Below are 19,879 nucleotides of genomic sequence, written 5' to 3'. Positions count from 1 at the left end.
CTGGGGCTCATGCCCACCTGTTGAGAGGACAGACAGATGCACACAATACAGATGCCTGTGCACGGGATATCAGGGGAGGGGAAAGTAAGGGGCTTGGTGTCAAGGACAGCTTCCTAGAGGAGGTGAATCCTGGAAGACGAGTAGGAGCATTGGCTAGGCAGAAACGGCCATGGCCAAGTACAGGAATGGTATGTGCAAATGTGAGGAGGCTGGACACAGACTGGACCCACATGTGAGTTGGTGTACCTGTGGGGGTATTGGTGAGAGATGGGACTGGAGGGGAAGGCTGGGCCCCAAAGCTCGTGGAGTCTGTCATGCCCCACCAAGAAGTTCTACTTTGTATCTAAACGGGAGGGAAGCCGTTCAAGGGGTTGAAGCAGGAAAGTGACATTAGATTTTGATTTCAAAAGGATTGTTGGGGCTGCGGCATGCAGACTGGATGGAGCGGGCGGGAGTTTATTTCCGGGGATGTTTGTTACTCACCCAGGTGCATGAAAATGAGTCCTTGAAGTGGGGCAGTGGAGAGGGCAGGAGAGAATGGATTTGAAGAGGACCTAGAAGATCAGTAGAATCCACTGATCACATGAATGTAGTTACAATGGGGGATGGCATGACAGGGAAGAACTCAGCCTGGATGAGTGGGGGGGCAGTGTCAGCAGTGGTCGAGATGGGGAGTATCGGAGGGAAGTGAAGAAGACGCAGCGACTTCCATTTCAGACACGCAGAGTTGCAAGTGTCTGTAGGATGACCAGACATAGACGTCTGTGGCTGCACAGACCTGGAGCTCTGGCTTGGGGAGAGGTTTAGTTGGTGGGCCCAGGCGGGATCATTGGCGTTTTCATTGACGTGGCCAAAATTGCCAGGAGAGACCATTACAGTGAGAGGAGGTGCGGCACATGAGCCCTGAGAAATGTCCCCTTAAATGATTATGATTTTGGACAAGTATGAAAGAAGGTACTTTTTCCAAATGGTTTCAGCTGACATTTCAGATGTGCTTTTGGGGTCTTCTTCTCCTGAAGAAGTGAATATGTACATTTATATACGAAGGTGATGGCAACCCAGAAATATGAAGCCACTTTTCCCAGGGAAGGTGGTAGAGGACTAGGAGAATTATTGAAGCCAACGGAAATGTAGATGGGAATGTATGTGCTAGCTGCTTTTGACCTATGAGGCTTTTGTCACACTTTTGGATGAAATCACTTTTGATGCAGTTGCATGAAAGATGTTACTTTGAACTGAAAAATTTCCAAGTTTCAGTGCCTCCTATAGTTCTATCTCAAAATTTTGGGCTCCCCCCCACCGCCAACTTTAATGAAAGCATTCTTTTTCCTTATACAAAGAGGTCTTGTTTCTTAAGTGTAACTCGAAAAAAGAAAATGAGGTGATTTCACATTGCCACACCCTGAAATGGTAGATGGAATCTTTTAAAAAGGCAGGTGTCGGGGCGCCTGGGTGGCTCAGTGGGTTAAGCCGCTGCCTTCGGCTCAGGTCATGATCCCAGGTCCTGGGTTCGAGCCCCACGTCGGGCTTTCTGCTCAGCAGGGAGCCTGCTTCCTCCTCTCTCTCTGCCTGCCTCTCTGCCTGCTTGTGATTTCTCTCTGTCAAATAAATAAATAAAATCTTTAAAAAAAAAATAAAAAGGCAGGTGTCTTCAATTTCAGAAATGAAACTTTAAAAATGGCCACTTAAGTTCCTGTTCAGACACTGCAGAATTCCATCAGGAAAGGAGTGAATGAATGAACAGCCCCCTAGATGTTTAGTGCTGGGTGTGCAGAGAGAGTTTGCTTGTTTCCTAAAAAGGGTCTGCTTTTCCTCAAACTTGTGTCCGTGCTTGGTGGCAGCATCATTTGAAAGCACCGTTAAATCTGCATAGCTTATCAGTTCATTCCCTTGGGTACTATGAAAATAGTTTTCTTCTGTAACTGCCTCCCTTTTGAATGGTATTTAATTTTTACACATCTGACTCTCCAACCTCCAGTTCTGAGACACAACATGCCAAGTCTTTGGGGGAAGAGGCTGTCTGAGAGGGGCTTCATGAGATCTAGAAACTCTAATTCATGGACAGACAGCTCTCCCACCTTGAAGAAGAAAACTAAACGAGTTGCTGAATATTTATAGAGCCTATTAAATAGCAGTAAATCCAATCTAGGTGTTTTAAGTGAGTTGGTACATCTTCACATAGGGGTTGTTTTAAATAATGGCTAATTAAATGAAATCTAAAACCTGTTGTCCTTTCAGGTTTTATCCCCCGCCCAACAAGACAACAACCGTGATAAATGTAGGAAAATTTAAATGACAAGTTACATTCTCTTTGTCAGAGCTGTTTTTATCCCTAGTGTGAAATCAGAGATTTTCATCTCAACTTTGTCCTTTAACATTTTTCAAATGTTACATTGTGCTATTTTTAATCCTGGAAAAAATGCACATGATTGCCTTTTTTTTTTCCTTAAGTCTCCATGCATGGTATCTCTTGACTAGGAGGAATCTGAATTGGTGAATTGCCCAAATACTAGTCTAGAGCCAAGTGCAGGCAGGCCTGCTCACTTGAAGCCAGGGTAGGCACGGAAGTGTCCTTTCATGGTTTGGGTACAGTGCTCTAGCTGTGCAAGGTGTTCCCGCTGGGTCGGGCTCAGTGAAGGGGCATGGGACTTCCCTGTACATTTTTGTAACTTCTTGCGAATCTCTAAGTATTTCAAAATTACTTTCTAAAAAGAAAAATAATGGAGCAGCCCCCCAGCTAGCCTGTGCACGTAGGAGCCTTGGGCTGTAATCCTGAGTGTGGTCCTGTATCCTGTATGGCACATGGCCCTTCAGGATCAGGGCCCTGAACAGGTGCGACCACCCCCACATCCCTCCACACCTGGAAATTCTGGCTCCGTGGGGAGGAGAGCAAGGTGGGGCCCAGGCACCCACGGGCACCTCCGGAGAGTACCCCTGGGCACCCACCCCTGTCGCCCCAGCCTGACTCTGAGGTAGGGTGTGGCCAGCCCTGCGGAGGGCCTCCCGAAGCCCCCATGGGGCACAACCGTTCTGGGCCCAGAGGCGGAGCTGTCCCCCCACCCCACCCCAAACACACACAGTTGCACTCCTGCTGCAGGGTCCCGAGGCCATGAAATCATGTCACTGCCAGGATGGATTCACTGTTACCGGCTTACGCGCCCAGCTCCCTGCTCCATCCTCTGAAAGGAAAGTTTTTTTTGTGGCACTTCTGGTTCCCAAAGAGAGGCTCCCGGGCGACCCAGGGATAGAGTTAGGAATCCCTGGAAATGGCAGCCCTCTGCTAAAGTCCGAAAAGACTCAAAGCCTTAAAGAAGAGAAAATAAACGACAGCTAAAAATCTCAAGGCATGTAACCCATTAACTTTAGGTTTTAACAGTGTTCGGACAGGAGCTTAAGACTTGTCACAAGTCACCACTTGTGGGGAATTTTGTACTTTGTAATAATGAGTACAGGTGACGGGTTTTGTTGCTCTGCTTTAATACTTAGTAAGTAGTTTTGGTAATAATCCACATTTATGTTACCCTGTTGAAAGCTTGTGTTTTAAAACTCTTGCTTCATTCTCTTACCTGAATCTTTAAGAGGGAAAGAAATAGGTAAAAATGAAAATACCTGGGAAATAAGTCTGGGTACATCCAACTTTAGAAAACATCCTCATTGGTTCTTTTGGAAAGCTTGCCTCAGTGGAGCCAGATACCAGCAACTTCATGTTCGAATTGTGTTTTTCTTTAAAAACTAACAAGTAATACTTTCTAAAAAATATTTTTTCCTTGGGGCATCTGGGTGGTACAGTCAGTTAAGTGTCCGACTCTTGGTTTCAGCTCAGGTCATGAATTCAGGGTTGTGAGACTGAGCCCTGTGTTGGGCTCTGTGCTAAGTGCAGAGTCTGGCTAAGGCTCTCTCTTCCTCTCCCCTGCCCCGCTTGTTCTCTCCCTCTCTCTCAAATAAATAAAATATTAAAATGTATATATGTATTTTTTTCTTGTAATTATAAACTAATTTATTCGGATGGTTAAAATATTGGTTTAGACACCTGGTCTTTTTGACCTTAAGCTCCAATTCCATATCTGATATGCTCCTGTGTATTTCATGACCAGGACTATCTGGCTGTTGGTTGATTCATAAATTTTCCTGAAATATCTGAGCTCCAAGTCTGGCTCTTAGCTCTTAACCTGGGAGCTGTTTCCATCACAGAGTTCTCAGAGGCATGTTTCAGAGGTAAATGATGCCAGTTCATTGACTCATCCTGTATATCTGGATGTCATTTAGAATGTGCAGTGTTATTCCAGAATTCTTGAGAAAGGCCACCTGAGATGTTGCTACCACAAGGACACTGGACCCACTCTCCTATTAATGACAATTTTTATATTACTTATATTCAGAGTTCCCTAAAAGCAAACCTATTAAAGAAATTATAGGGGCGCCTGGGTGGCTCAGTGGGTTAAAGCCTCTGCCTTCGGCTCAGGTCATGATCTCAGGGTCCTGGGATTGAGCCCCACATTGGGCTCTCTGCTCAGCAGGGAGCCTGCTTCCCTCTCTCTCTCTGCCTGCCTCTCTCCCTACTTGTGATCTCTGTCTTTCAAATAAATAAATAAAATCTTTAAAAAAGAAATTATAGAGATAATTTTGGTTTCGGCTACATAACTTTCATCTTCTGGTAATAATTTTATAAACTTATATTCATCAGTAATTTTAATATAAGATACAAGAAAATATGTGAAGCAAGAAAGGAGTTGCTTTATTATTCGTAACTGAGAAACAGTTACATTGAAAATGCTGCTGGCAAGTCAAAGGGCACTGATGGCATTAACACACATGATGATTTTTCTGGAGAGAAAGCTTTATCTGGCCTTCGAGTTAGTCATTTTATTGTTTTTAAAAGGCTTCCATATTCATGTGAGCTGCATGGGAAAGGTGCAAATAACCAAAAACAAACAAACAAAATAAACCAAAAAAACAAAACGTGGAAGTCAGGAACTCATTTCAAGAAAGCAGCATATAGGTCTTGTAAAGGGGGTAAGAGCCCTGTGTCTCAGACCACCTGCCATCTACACGTATGCGAGCGGCGCGGTGGCGGGCAGAGTTGATCATACCCTGTCCAGTGCTCAGAGGTCGCCAGCAGAGCGCGTTGATGCGTGTTACAGATTGTTTCCATCAAAAGTCCCTCGGCCTTTGCGTTAAACTTCAAGTAACAGGATTCAATCATATCCCGCAGTGGTAGGAATAATTAAGGACTGCCGGGGATTCCGTGTCCGTGTGAAGCCTCGGCGGATTGCGTAGCTAGCTCGGTATCATGTGGTTGGTGTCCTGCCCGCCGTAGACTACACAGCACTTGGGCCTACCACTGCCTGCCCTGAGACCTGCTGGGGGGCCCCGTGCTTCAGAGAGTTCAAGAAGACAGTCCGGAGAGCAGTCTCTTGGTCAGTTTTTACCTTAAACCTCTGGCTTTTTGAATACATAAAGCTGTTGTTGCCAAGCAAGGCTTTTCCAGAAATGCCGTGTAGTGTAGGGGAGGGGAGGCTGGCATGCACAGTTGTAGGACGACAGCAGAGGAGAGTGGGTGGCGGGGAAGATAACCAAGAGGAAAAAGTGCCCAAACCCGGTGCTTCCCGAGAACATGGTTGTACAGGGGCTGTATAGACTGGGCGTTTTCTCTGGGCCAACGAGTATGTGTTCTGCCTACTATGGACCAGATACCATTCCACTTACGGAGGATACAGGATGTGACCCAAGCAGGTGTCTCTCTTTATGGAGCCCATGGTCTAGGGCAGGGCAGTGGGAGTCCAACAGTAAACAAACAAGGAAATGTGCAATGTGTCAGATGGTCATAGGTAATAGGGGGAATAAGACGGGAAGGAGAATAGGGGTGCTGTTCTGGGAGGGGTAGCATGTAGTTTCTCTGTAGGGTGTCAGAATAAGTCTCACTGACTAAGGTTACATTTGGGCAGAGATGTGAAAGAAATAAAAGGGAAAGCCATGGGGGAAAAGGATTCCAGACAGCTGGACGGCAGGTGGAAAGGCCCTGACGTTGGCATGTGCTTGGTGCTTTGGGGGAACAGCAAAACTGGAGGTCGGCGGGGCTGGAGTGGAGGGGGCAATGGGAGAGCAGAGGCCTGGTAGGGGCTGTGGCCAGATGGTGGACAGCTATGTATAGGCCATTGGGCGGACTTCTGCCTTGACTCCCAAGTGAGATGGAAAGCACAGGAAGATTTGGGCAGAGGAATGACTTGAGCTGACTTAGGTTGTGACACTGTTACTCTGACTTTAGAGGTTAAGAGGCAAAGTAGGGGACCAGTTAGGAGGTTATAATGATGCAAGCAGAGATGGTTGAGGCTTAGACAAGGGCGGTGGCAGTGAGTTGATGAGGATGGCACCAAGGTGTTGGGCTCAACTAGAAGGATGGGGCTGCCATCCACTGAAGTGGGGGAGGCTGTGAGAGGAGCAGGATGGGAGGCGTTCAAGGGTTTGGCTTTGGACGTGTTAACTTCTGAGTCTTCCAGATGCCTCTGGAGGTAGGCTGGAGTTGTGGAGCGGTCCCTTGGATAGCCAGGTGTGCAGATCCAAGTCGGGGCTGGAGAGCCAGAAATACTTAGGAGTCACTGGAATACAGATGGCATTTGAAGCTGTAAAATTCGTCAATATCGCCTCCAGAGTGAGCACAGGGACACAGAGAGGGCCGTGTCCTGTCATTGCGCAGAGGTCAGGGCATCGATTCAGAATTCACGGAGAACAGTTAATTAAGAATTTTCCTAATGTCCTGTCCCTTTAAAAATAGATAAACATGCTATTGTTCCCTTGTGAGACAGTCATCTGTTTAGTGATTATTCCTGAATTTCTTTTTTTTTTTTTTAAATTGGCTTTTACCTGATCAATTGCTAACGCTGTTCAAAATAGATAGGTATGTTTTGGTCTAGAAATCTGATTTTCATGAAGGAAATCAGAAAAGATTTCTAAATCTTTGTTCTAAAAAGAACAAATGAAAAGAGATGTTTGTAGCCATAGAAAATTGAGGTCTCAGAAGTAATGCTTACTCAAGCTAGAAGCTAGCATTAAATCTGGTCTGCATTTCCCACTCTTCTTCCTTTTTTAAAGTCTCGCTTTGGGTTGTGATTTCATGGTAGGCAAACCCAGAGGACATGGAATTAGTAGACTATCAGTTCCGTCACGTGGAACTTGAAATTCTTTTTTTTTTCCTTTTGCCTTTTCTAGCCCATATTTGCATTTCTAAATGAAGAAAAGTTTAACGTGGATGGGTGGATGGTTTATAACCCAGTCGAAGAATACAGAAGGCAGGTAAGTCATGTGGCGAATCGCAGACATGCCGGGTGACAATATTTTGTCTGTCATGCTCTTTGAGCGTCAGTGAAATCTTTGCTAAGTCTAGCTTAAATGGCAGTTACAGCTTATTTTATCTATTACTCTGTAATTTATGAGCTCATTCTATAGCCATATGATATGTTGTTCATGAAATGAATCAAATATTTGGAATCTAGAGGAGTCAAACTTCTATACCTTACTCTTTAGGAATTCGTGTCACTATATATTTACGTACCTGGGAGCTTAACTATCACTGACAGCTAGATTCAAATTATATTTATTGTGATTTGCAGATTGAAATGAATTAGAATGGTTTCCCTGTAATGATGTCTTTTCCAAGAAAGCTTTGATGAATGGATATTAAAATTGCTTTTACTGCTCTCTTCTGTAAACCTCACCCATGTGCATGGTGGTTGTGCTGTAAGAAACACGGTGGTACGGTGTGGCTGTTCAGGGACAAAAGTCTCTTGTGGCACTTTTGTGAAGAAGAGCCTGTGTGTTTTATGTCCAAGAGCCACAATTTGACCTCTGATTTAACCAAATCTGTAGGCCAGCTTGGAGTTATGTGATGGAGTTTTTCATAGTTCTCATCCTACACAGCTCTTAAAATAATTGGGAACTTTTGTCGAGTGAGCTTTGAGAATCAGATCAAGCCTGATTGCCTTATGTGAAAAGGCAGTGAAGGTAAAGTAAAATCTTAGAACCCTAGACTTGAGAAGAACCTTCTGACCACCACCTCCACTACCAAGCACCTGTGTTGATTTTCTCTTCTCTCTCTCTCTTTTTTTTTTTTTTTAGTCTTGACCAGTGGTGTGCATATTTGTAAGCAGATTCGATGCTCAGGAATGTGGGTGCAAGAGTTTAAATCCCATGTATGAGCTAGTATGTCCTATGCTTCCAGAAGTCAGCTTTAGAGCATTGAGTTTCCAAAGGCTATCGATACCTCTCATTTTTTAATGACCTCTCTTCTGGGTCAGTTATTGAGGCAGAAGAAAGACCATTAAAACGTTTTGCATGTTTTGGAGACCTCTGTAGCATCATGTATTTAAATATCTGTACCTTCGTTTTGGAGTGTTACTGACATATTAAGACTTATTTTTTAGATCAGTGTTCCTAGCTTGATACAAGACAGTTCCTGTTTAAGATTGCATGCATGTATGAACTGTTGAAAGGTATCTTGTTTTAGACTGCCATTATATTTCATTTTTTCTTCCTATAACTTTCTCATGGGACTTATAACTCTCTAATTGGACTCAGCATCAGACTCACCTGTTTGGTCCGTGGTCTATAGGACCAGGCCTAAGGAAAAGGTACAATGTCTGTCCCCAAAGCGAGCACCCACATAGCTCACCTTTGTTTGTGTATTTGTGTATTTGTGAGTATGGGGAGAGAATATTCCACCACCTCTGGATCTTGTCCATACTAGATACGGTTTTGTGGGTGGATGACAGGATGGGAGGTGTACTCCTTGTCTCCCTGTCGCATTAGCAGTGTGCTTAGAATGCAGATGACTGTATTTCTCACACAGCCTATAGAGCGATCACCAATCCCAAACCACTTGGTTGAAAAACTTTTAGGAGGTGGCGAAATGAGCCTCCCCGGAGGGGTTTTCCTCTATTTCCCCTCTGTGACTTTCTTCATAAACTTAGCTTCTTTCTACTTTGGAGCAGACTGAAGCATTCACTCTGTTTTGAGTAGGGAGAGGAAGTTGCCCAATCTCTTTTCTATCCTCAGTTAGACACAGGTTGAAATTACATGATGCACTTTTCTTTGGGTTGGGGGTGGGGTACACAGGTGGGGGATGAACTTGGGTTTATCTTTATTGTACAAGTAGTAAGAGAGAGCTTGACATGAAATAAAGGAAGATCTCAAATTCAAGAGAATCTATATTCACCAATGATATTCTAGAATTATGGGAACCACCAGTGTTTTGTCTTGTGTTCTTATGTTGTCTGGATTATGGATTTGGCTCCCTGTGGTCAAAGAGGCATGTGCAGATTCTGCTAGAAAGAAGAAAGGAGACCCAAGGCCAAATCCAGATACAAAGTCATGGAGTACTTACTTAGACTTCCTTTTTTCCTACAGGGCTTGCCCAATCACCACTGGAGAATAACTTTTATCAATAAGTGCTATGAACTCTGTGACACTTACCCTGCTCTCTTGGTGGTTCCATATCGTGCCTCAGATGACGATCTCAGGAGAGTTGCAACTTTTAGATCCAGAAATCGGATTCCAGTGAGTACTACAGTTAATGTTTTCCTCAGAGATTGCCTTTTATCCCATAAAAATAGTCAGGTCAGAGACGCACTCTTGGAATTGCAGGCCACAGTGTCATTTTTAAGTGCCTTCTGAGTGCAAAGTACTACACCTGCTGGGAAAAGAACTAAGACTGCACCCGTCTTCCAGAGCTCACAATCAAGTTCAGAGAATGAATGCAAACTAATTCTTATTTGAGAGAGGGTCTAAGTAATGCATAAGTCAACCAAGTGCTAGCTGGAAGGAAAGAGGGAAAGACAGGGGTTTCTCGTTTTCACCTTTGTAATACTGTATGTGACGTGTGATAGGCTCTCCATGAGCGTCGGCTCAATCATACTGGAAATGACACATTGTCTGTCTTCTGTCATAGAGCACCTGGCAGCTTTAGTACATCTAGCTTGTCCTCATCACATTTGCAAGCTCTCTGAATGCTGTTAGCAAACTGGAGCCAAGTGCAGATTATTCCAGACAGTATACTTACGGTATCATTGGACCTAGTTCACAAAGTTCTCTTTGGCTCTTAAATATTTATGTATGAGTCATACTGTCTACTTTGTGTGCATAAATTTTATTGACTAAAAATTTAGAGAATTTTTTCCCCTCTTAATTTTTAGGACATGTCATAATAAGTACATTGTTTTGTTTTGGTTTTCTAAATAACAGATTTTGGAAAAACAAGGATTGAAGAAATGAAGATTTAATGTCACCTTGCCTTTAACTCCAAGTCTAGACATTTTTTGTCCTTAAAAGGACATTCATGTGAAACTTTTGTAGAATGTCAACATAATAGGAATCACAACTTTTAAAATGCACTCGCTCCTCTGATTATGAGTGTCTGTTCATATGTTAATGATCCATATCGTACTTGAACATATGTTCTTTAGCTCGTTTTGCTAGAGTACCGTGCCAGCGAGGCTACAGTTACAAGTTTACTTACTCCTCTTCTGCTCCGTTGTGAGATACTTTTCTGTGCCCACTGTCTCACCCACAGGAGAACTAAGCTAGGGTAGTGTGGATGGATTTTGTTTTGCCTTCATTCAGTTGAACATGTACCATGTCAAGCATGTGTGTGTGCGCGCGTGCATGTACATTTGTGTGTGTGTGTGCATGTGTGTGTGTGAGAGAGAGAGAGAGAAAGCAAGAGAGAGAATTTCATGGGATTTAGGGCAGGAGAAGAGATGAAACAACTGGGCCCAGTCTGCTGTGCTCGGCTACCATCCGGACCTACTAGTCTCCGCTACCCTGAGTGAGCGAGAGTCTACTGTGGAGCCAGTAGAATACCTGTATTCTTCCTAATAAAATGAAGGCTAAGCTCTCCATCGTGTCTATATCTTTATAGATTACCATGCTTAAGAATATTTAATAATAGGGGCGCCTCGGTGGCTCAGCGGGTTAAGCCGCTGCCTTCAGCTCAGGTCATGATCTCAGGGTCCTGGGATCGAGCCCCGCATCGGGCTCTCTGCTCGGTGGAGAACCTGCTTCCTCCTCTCTCTGCCTGCCTCTCTGCCTGCTTGTGATCTCTCTCTGTCAAATAAATAAATAAAAAATCTTTAAAAAAAAAAAAGAATATTTAATAATAGATGATATCCTCTTTCTGATACACCTTCTGACCACCTGACTTTCGACTGTACACCAGAAAATGTATTTGCTTTTAATGTGAAATCATTAATATTTGATATTCAGTTCTTTTTTAAAAGCCCATATAAAAACACAAAAAGAGTCGATGAGAAAGCACTGTTGTTATTGTGTGTATAAATAGGACAAGAACGATTATAAGATATTGTTGAATGACAAAATGATCCGCATGAATCAGTGTTTCCATGAATGCATACATCTGTTCTCATATGCATTCCTGTGTTCTCAAACAGGTTTGTCTTAAAGTTACAGAAGTCCTTGACATATAAGTAACATAATTATTTTAGACATTTTACAAAATGCCAATAAGCAAAAAGGAGTCTGCCACCTAGTGAGAACCACAGTTAACATTTTGCTCTACGTCCTTCCAAACTTCCTTCCATGGAAACATATTTTTATTTGAAAAAAAAAGGAAATTATTCTGTATGCCAGGGTGTAGGTGTACCATAATGTATTCTATCCATTTTCTGTTGTGAGACATCTGGGTTCCCTTTAATCTTTTATTATTATCCACAGTGCTGCGATCAACACCTTTTTAGTGACGCAATATGTGTGCACATCCTTAATTATCTTTGGCTTCTAGATACTAACCTCAACCGGAACAACCTAAGACAGTACCCTATACTTTGAAAGCAGTCAGTGTGAAGTGACCATTCTTTATACCTCTGAGCCAAACAGTAAGCATCCTTTTTAAGAAGGTTGTGGAGATCCTAAAAGAAAAGAAAAGAAAGAAGCAAAACAGCTTACAAAAGTATTGTTTGTTAATGGTGTGACTGCAGTCTTAAATCTCCCAGGCAGGGAGAAGAGGGGAGGAGGGAGGGAGGCCAGGCAGGGAGAGGAGGGGAGGAGGGAGGGAGGCCACTGGTGGTGGCACAGGGCAGTTTCTTGCCTAGGACCTGATTTAAATTTAAAAGTTGCTGTGGGTGTTTATGAAATTTATTTATTTATTTATTTTTTTAAGATTTTATTTATTTATTTGACAGAGAGAGAGAGAGAAATCACAAGTAGGCAGAGAGGCAGGCAGAGAGAGGGGGAAGCAGGCTCACAGCTGAGCAGAGAGCCCGACGCGGGGCTCGATCCCAGGACCCCGAGACCATGACCTGAGCCGAAGGCAGAGGCCCAACCCACTGAGCCACCCAGGCGCCCCTGTTTATGAAATTTAAAAAAAAAAGTGGTCTTGCACCACATCAACGTGTTATACAGCTTAAACTTACACAATGTTGTAGATCACTTATATCTCAATAAACCCGAAAAAATTAAAATACATTCATAGTTGCCTAAAAGGATCTCCTGTCTCTTGCCATAGGAGGCAAGCTGGGCCAGTGTCACCTCCACGTTGCTGGTTAGAAAATGGAGGTCCTGGGGAGCCAGTGCTTATCCCGGGGCTTCCCAGTTCTGAGCCTTTGGACTCTCAGGGGCCACAGTGGTGTTTTTACTGGTCTCTGGCATGGCACAAAGACTCCTTCACGCTGTGGTATAATCTTTTCTCACTAACCTGTTGTCACTGTCATGCCTTCATGGAGGGGGTGACTTCAGAGATGACAGCATGTCTGGCCTTGTAGTAACTGAGTTCTTTGGTTCTTCTGTCTGCTTTTCACAGTTTTCTGTATCTGACTTCACAGGCCACCTGGCCTGCCCCTCGAACGTACTTTACATGTTTTCTTCCCTCATCCCCCCAGCAGGGCCACGGAGTCATGTTCACCCCCACATCTGATGAAGCAGGAGAGGGGAGCGGCAGAGGCTGTGAGCTCTGTGCCCAGGTTACAACGACGGCAGAGATGTGCCTCACCCAGAGCCCACACCGTGGCTCACCACACTCCCTCCTGGCTCCCTTTTCGTTTTTTTTAACAGCTCTGAGATCTAATTCACCTACCAAACAATTCACCCACTTAAAGTGGACAGTTCTATAGTTTTTATTGCATTACTTGTTAGCTCCCTTCAGCAGGTGTTATTTCTCCTGCACCACGAGCCTCGAAACCAGGTAGCCCCTGTGCTAGGCTTGTGTGCAAAGTGTGGCTCCCTAAGCTTCATTGTGGGAACTCTGGCAGCTCTGCGGTCATCCTGAAAGCTTTTTTTTTTTCTTTTCCTAGAATTGAGACTGTTGGGTAGATGACCTGTACAAGTGAGTTGGTATTATAGAAACATATTGTACCAGGGTGATTTCCTTGTTTCTGTCAGAGAAATCCAGGGCAGGCTACAGAACTGAAGTAGTATCAGAAGCTTTTTATTCTCTTGAAGTGATAGAACTTTTTTTAGGTAAGCATTTAATCTCTGTGAGATGTGCTAATTAAGAAAAGACTGGTTAAAGAAATTGGTTATTCTAGTTGTCTCTGAATAGTCCTCATTAAATGTGTGTTGCTAGGCACACACCGTGAAATCACAGGTAAACAAGTTTCTGTTTTGGCCAAATCGGACTCACATCATCATGATGGTTAGTGCTTTATTTTTTTATATTTCTAATAGTTTTGAGATTTGCTGTTTTCTTGATAGCTTAAAATTTCTGAACCCACCATAGGTGCTGTCATGGATTCATCCAGAAAACAAGACCGTCATCGTGCGTTGCAGTCAGCCCCTTGTTGGTATGAGTGGTAAACGGAATAAAGATGATGAGAAGTATCTCGATGTTATCAGGGAGACTAACAGACAAATTTCTAAACTCACAATCTATGATGCAAGACCCAATGTAAATGCAGTGGCCAACAAGGTGAGTATGTTCAGTGACACACTAGATGCGTCACTTTTCTGGCATCTTCAATTATTCAGAGCACAATACAAGAACCTGAAAGCAAAACAAGTCGTCACGCAGCTCGCTCGGAGAGATGCAGCAGCCTCCTAAATGGAAGGGTGTGTGAGTGGCTCTGCTCACTGTTACTTGCACGTGGATCGTGCGTCTTACCCGCTCTCGTCTGCCGAGTTCCCTCTGCTCCCTGTGTACCCTTGGCCCAGCTCTCCATTAATTGCCGTTGATTTTTGTTTCAGTAGTGGAAATGATTTTGAAATTGTAGGTAAAGCAATCAAAATAAATTAGGGAGTAGAATTAAAACATTTAGGAAATTGAGTCTAAAGATGAATATCTTGCATTCTTTGTAATGTTAGATGTTTCTGTCCCATCCCTTCTATATTATTCAGAGTTGAATATGTGTATAAAATGCAGTATTCCTATTACACATTTAGGCTGAAATAGATATGATGTAAAATTATAATGAGGCATTTGGAAAGATTATTTTATTTTATTTTTTAAAAGATTTTATTTATTTATTTGACAGAGAGAGAGATCACAAGTAGGCAGAGAGGCAGGCAGAGGGGGAGGGGGAAGCAGGCTCCCTGATGAGCAGAGAGCCCGATGGGATGCGGGGCTCAATACCAGGACCCTGAGATCATGACCTGAGCCGAAGGCAGGGGCTTAACCCACTGAGCCACCCAGGCGCCCCTAGAAAGATTATTTTAAAACATGAAAATGTATAAAGTGATTACCTTCATCTATTAACTTTAAAGCTTATTGTGATAGTAGAATCTCCCCCCACCCCCACCCCGCCCAGCTTCACAGCAGCAGAATTCTTGAATGCCTCTTAAACACTCAGGAAATATGCCTGTGTTACTAATGCTCTTAGGAATGAAGGGAAGGAAAAAATGAAGGGAAAAAACCCAGGCTTTAAAGATCTCTGTGGCGTTCTTTAAAAACCAAGCTCTCATTCCCTCCTCCCTCCGCTGTGTCTCTCCCCTAGTCATTTATATCCATAGCAACAGGCCCTTGAACCTCTATGTCGCCGTACTAGATAATCAGGGTTGTTCCTTTTTGTTGAAGAGAAGGAAACTGAAAAGACTTCAAAACTAGCCAGAGATGGAGAATTTGAACTTTGGAAACTCAATCTATGCTTGGCTAATTGATTTTTACCCTTCTGACTTCTGCTCTCTTTGGACCTGATTGTTCCTCCCTTGTGGATATTTAGAAATTTACAACCGCCCCCCCCACGTAATAAGCAACATTACACCATTATAAAGTAAGCAAAATCCAGGCATTGACAAGCACCAGCACCAGGCTGCTTCAGTTTTGCAGTAGCTGACCGCGGTGAGTTAAAGTAGAGCGGCAGCGATCAGTACATTTTGCCTTTTATCTGTCTGCATCCTATCTTCAGTTATTTACTGAAGATACTCCAGCGTTGAGAATCTCTTGAAAATCGCTCTCTTTAAAAACCACAAGGGTAGAGAAGCAGGTCATCCAGGGGAGGGAGACTTATCATTGCATTAGCGGCTCACAGCTCTGGCAAAACTCAGGCTTGCTCTTTGCTCCCAGGCTGGGCGCCTGCAGTTTCCCACAGTGACTGCTGGGCTGGTAGGAGCACCTCTGTGGGCCTCTGACCAGAGCCTCGAGGTATTACGTGCCCTGAGGCATGGGCAGGAGAGGGAAATAGGGCTCATCTGTCTAGGTATTCATTAGCTAATAACTTTTTAAAAAACAAGGTTGAATGTGTGTTGTCTACTTATGCTGATGCTGTTTGTGATAAGCTTTAAACACGTATTTCTAAATAAAACCTATTTTCTTACCTAGAGACCAGGAAGACCAACACCTCTGGCTTGTACAGAGAGGACTTTAGGTTTGAAATTCAAGTGGTTACCTTCCTTTCATTGCATAGGAAACTTGTGTGACTAACCCTGGGAAAATTAAAAAAAAAAATCACCACAAAACATGGGATGCATTGGCCCTTCTGTTCTGAGTTACAAGTTATATATTCTTTGTATTGTTGTAAATAAAAAGAAAAGAGGCAAAATGTAGCAACGGCACATTTGTCCAATGCCTCCCCCTTCCATTTCAGCTTGGAGAACTTTGCTTTCTTGGCAAGTCTCTGAATTATTTAACTTTTCCTTAAAGGGCCAGAGGCCACATGTTCCATGGCATTTTAAAACGTGAAGCAGAGTGTGCAGCCAGGTTCCTCCCATTCCGTTTCTTTTGCTTTATATGGAGAATGGGTATCTCTGCCATGCTGGAAAGGGATGCGGCACTCTGTCCCCGGTGTCTGCGGGGCGGACAGATGGTGACGGTGCACTAGAAGAGGTGTGGGCCTTGGACTCAGACACGTGGAGTCCTACTGATTACCGTGTGACTTTGGGGATAGATAAATAGCATCTCTCCTCAGTGAGAAAATGGGGATAGTACTCTCTCTCTGGCGGCATGGCCGTAAGCGGGGTGTGGGGGCTCACTGAATGGTGGCTGGGGTCAGCTGTGGTGGAGTGTGACTCCTTTTAATCCTGTTCAGCCTTCCCAGTCTCTGAGGCTCCAGGAGGTTGAGTGCCTCCCCTCAGTCTCAGAACAAGTGGGGCTGAGCTGAGGGCTGTTAGAGTCAGCGCCGCGCCTGCCCTCTCCCGCCGCCCGACAGTACCGCTACGGAACCCAGCAAGGAAAAGGGACCCTTGACAACCGCTCTTGCCTTTCCAGATCCAGAAGAGCTAGTAATTATGGAACATTTGAAGTGATTTTTTTTCCCTTGCAAATACAGATCCCCAGCAAACTGCCAGCCTGCTGGGTGGTTTTTCTGTTTTGCTTTTTTTTCCCCCAAGCTCAGTGTGTGACTGATGCCGTTGAGGCTCGGTGTTGGATGGGAAGTCAGGTCCCGTCGATCGCCACGTCCAAGCTGGAAGGTGGAGATTTGGAGGACCAATAACTTGAAATATTCATGTAAGTTCTCCGATGAACTAGAAAACCCAGCTGACTGTTTGTATGTTTTGCTGTTTCTCAGGCAACAGGAGGAGGATATGAAAGTGATGATGCATACCATAACACCGAACTTTTCTTCTTAGACATCCATAACATTCATGTCATGCGGGAATCTTTAAAAAAAGTCAAAGACATTGTCTATCCTAACGTGGAAGAATCTCACTGGCTATCCAGTTTGGAGTCTACTCATTGGTTAGAACACATCAAGGCAAGTATCTTTTGAAAAAAAGATGTCCATACCTAAATAAGAAAGTCACTGTTCAGTGGAACAGGGATCTGTTTCAGTCCCTTCCACTCTAAAATCGAGCGGTGAGAGCTGAAATAGTTGTCATATAGGGTTCTTACATTTGATAGTTTCGTACCTCTTCAGAGTGTGCTTACCTTTAAGTTAAAGATTTCACAGCATCTCACTCCAGAACAGTTTCACAGTCTATGGAGCGGTCACTTTCCATCTTGCCAATAGTAAGTTCTGTCTTCACGCAGATTTGTTTAGAAACAGCCAACGTAGTATCCAACTGTTGCTGGGTGCAAACCTCAAGGCCCTGGGGAGAGGGTTTTTTTTAATTGAAACCAGTCTCAAATTGACTTACTTTAAAGAATGAACTTTGTGTTTCGATTATACTCAGTGTTTCATCTTGATAAAAGCAGCAACACCCCTCCAGTCTTTAAAAGTACTTGAAGCCATCTGAGGGAACTAACACCTTTAGAAGCTCCCTTTTTGTTGTGGAAACAAACAAAAAGCCTACTTTAAATAGGTGCATTATTAATATAAATTGTTTTCTAGTCAAATTTTACTTTCAGACTTGATAGGAATCACATTTTCATTTGGCCTAACTTTCATTTTTTCTTAATTTGTCATTCTCAAAGATAAATTGCAAAACCAATGAATTGTAACAGCTAAGGGAATGTGGGTCCTGGATGAGATCCTGGATTAGAGAGAGGACACTGGGTGAAAATTAAGGAGAGCTCATAAAGTACGGACTCTATTAAAAATAAGTTAGTAAGTTTATTAATAATTTCATAACATGTTAATATTGGTTCACAGGTTGTGGCAAATGTACTCGAGTATATGCAAGCTTTCTGCAGTATCTTTGCAACTTTTCTATACATCTAAAACTACTCTAAAATAAAACATTTATTTTTAGAAAGTATCGCACTCTTAAAGGCAAAGCAGCGCACTAGACCCCATGAATGGAAAAAGGTACGAGACGTACTTCCTGCCTTCCAGGAGGTTCTTGCGGTTGAAGAGGTGACAGGCACATGAACAGGAGAGCTAATGCTCCACCGTGTGGTGTGTTACATGCCACAAGCCTTTGTAGCAAAGGCAGTGGAAGGAAAGGGGCCTTTGGGATTTGAGAGGCTTGAAAGCAGAAGGGGCGAGGGGACTTATCTGAGGAAATTAGGAGTCCAGGCCGTCTTTCTAAGATGTGGAATGGAAGTTAGGACCTACAGAATATGGAGAAGCCTATAAAAGGCCCCTGTCAATTTTTATAGGTTTGTCCAAAGAGAGGGAGATAGAAAAGAAATGGAAGAAACTGTCAGTGTTCTCCGAGGAGGCCAACTATAATGGGGGCCCAGATGGGCACCTTAATGACCTCTGACTCAGGGTTGCTCAGGCATAAGTCCCATCATGCCAGAAGATGGGGGAGCAGAGATATGGGTAGCCTTGAGCTGGACCTTAAAGATCGGGTGGGAGGGGGTGCCAGAGTGGCTCAGTGGTTTAAGCCTCTGCCTTCAGCTCAGGTCATGATCTCAGGGTCCTGGGATCGAGCCCCACATCGGGCTCTCTGCTCAGCAGGGAGCCTGCTTCCTCCTCTCTCTCTGCCTGCCTCTCTGCCTGCTTCTGATCTCTGTCTGTCAAATGAATAAACAAAATCTTAAAAAAAAAAAAAAAAAAGATCGGGTGGGAATCCGTGGTGGGGGGCACATTTGGGCTGTGCTCCTGGAAGCTCCAGGGGGGAGCATCTGTCCTTGCCTCTTCGAGTTCCGGGTGGCTGCTGGCATTCCCTGGCTATGGCCAAGTCCCTTCGTTCTCTGCTCCTGTGGTCCCATTGCCTTCTCTCTGTATGTATCTTATCAGGATACATGGGATGTAATTTAGGGCCCTCCTGCACGATCCAGGGTAATCTCTCCGTCTGGAAGTCATTATCTTGATAACATCTGCGAAGTCTCTGTTACCATGCCAGGCGCTATTCACAGATTTCTGGGGGCCAGGACCGGGGCATCTTTGGCTGACCCACTATTCGGCCTTGCACACTGTTTTGCAGCACCAGAGCTGCTGCTAGACACATGGCATGGCCACCACGAACCTGCATTCAGGCAAAATGGGCTCACGACTGTGCGAAACAGGGCAAGCTTCACAGGCGAGGAGACCACCCCCATTCTAGTCCACCCCCGGAGCCCCAGCAGGGTAGAATGTCTCTGTGGTTTCTGAAGCATACGGTTTCTTTCTGTCCTTTTCAACGCTCTTGCCCTGTACCCCTTCCCATTTGGAAGTGACCTGTCACTGTGTGTTTCTGAGAAGGCAGCTAGACGGCAGCCAGCGTTCGCTGAACCTGTCCTCCGTGTCGTCACTTCGTGGGGATTCTTTCGCTCTGGCCAAGACAGGCTGTGCTGGGGACACCATTCCTCCTCCCGCTTCAGAGAGAAAGGAACCATGGTTCTGTGACTGGCTCAATGTGTGACATGTCAAAAGCGGCGGAAGGAGGTTTCAAACCCAGGCCTCGGGCCACTGAGCCAGCGCGCCACACACTGCCTCCCCATCAGCCGCTAGGCCATCTGATTACACAACAGTTGCCAGTGATGGTTTTGAAAATCTGATTTCACTTCATGAGATAACTAGCAGCCTTCCTGTCGAGAAGCAGTGGTGGGAATTCATACTTTTGGGGAAAACATCTAATATTTTGAAAGATCACAGGCTGAGGCTGCCTCCCTTTCTCATGGTGAGGGGAGTGTCTGGGG

At 44.3% G+C, this 19,879-nt stretch overlaps 1 protein-coding gene across 6 annotated transcripts in view; it reads left to right on the top strand.

The window, feature by feature from the left end:
- Window positions 1-19,879, top strand: part of MTM1 (myotubularin 1) — a 92,055-nt gene that overhangs the window by 55,635 nt on the left and 16,541 nt on the right. For all 6 annotated transcript variants that reach the window (XM_047715848.1, XM_047715845.1, XM_047715844.1 and 3 more), the window contains 4 exons: window positions 7,207-7,290; window positions 9,400-9,549; window positions 13,721-13,909; window positions 16,941-17,126. In XM_047715848.1, the coding sequence (XP_047571804.1) occupies window positions 7,207-7,290; window positions 9,400-9,549; window positions 13,721-13,909; window positions 16,941-17,126 (609 nt within the window). The remainder of the gene's footprint in view (window positions 1-7,206; window positions 7,291-9,399; window positions 9,550-13,720; window positions 13,910-16,940; window positions 17,127-19,879) is intronic.

This window comes from Lutra lutra, chromosome X (assembly GCF_902655055.1).
Source record: "Lutra lutra chromosome X, mLutLut1.2, whole genome shotgun sequence".
In the NCBI taxonomy this organism is placed as follows: Eukaryota; Metazoa; Chordata; class Mammalia; order Carnivora; family Mustelidae; genus Lutra; species Lutra lutra.
This window is presented reverse-complemented; position numbering and strand designations above follow the sequence as displayed.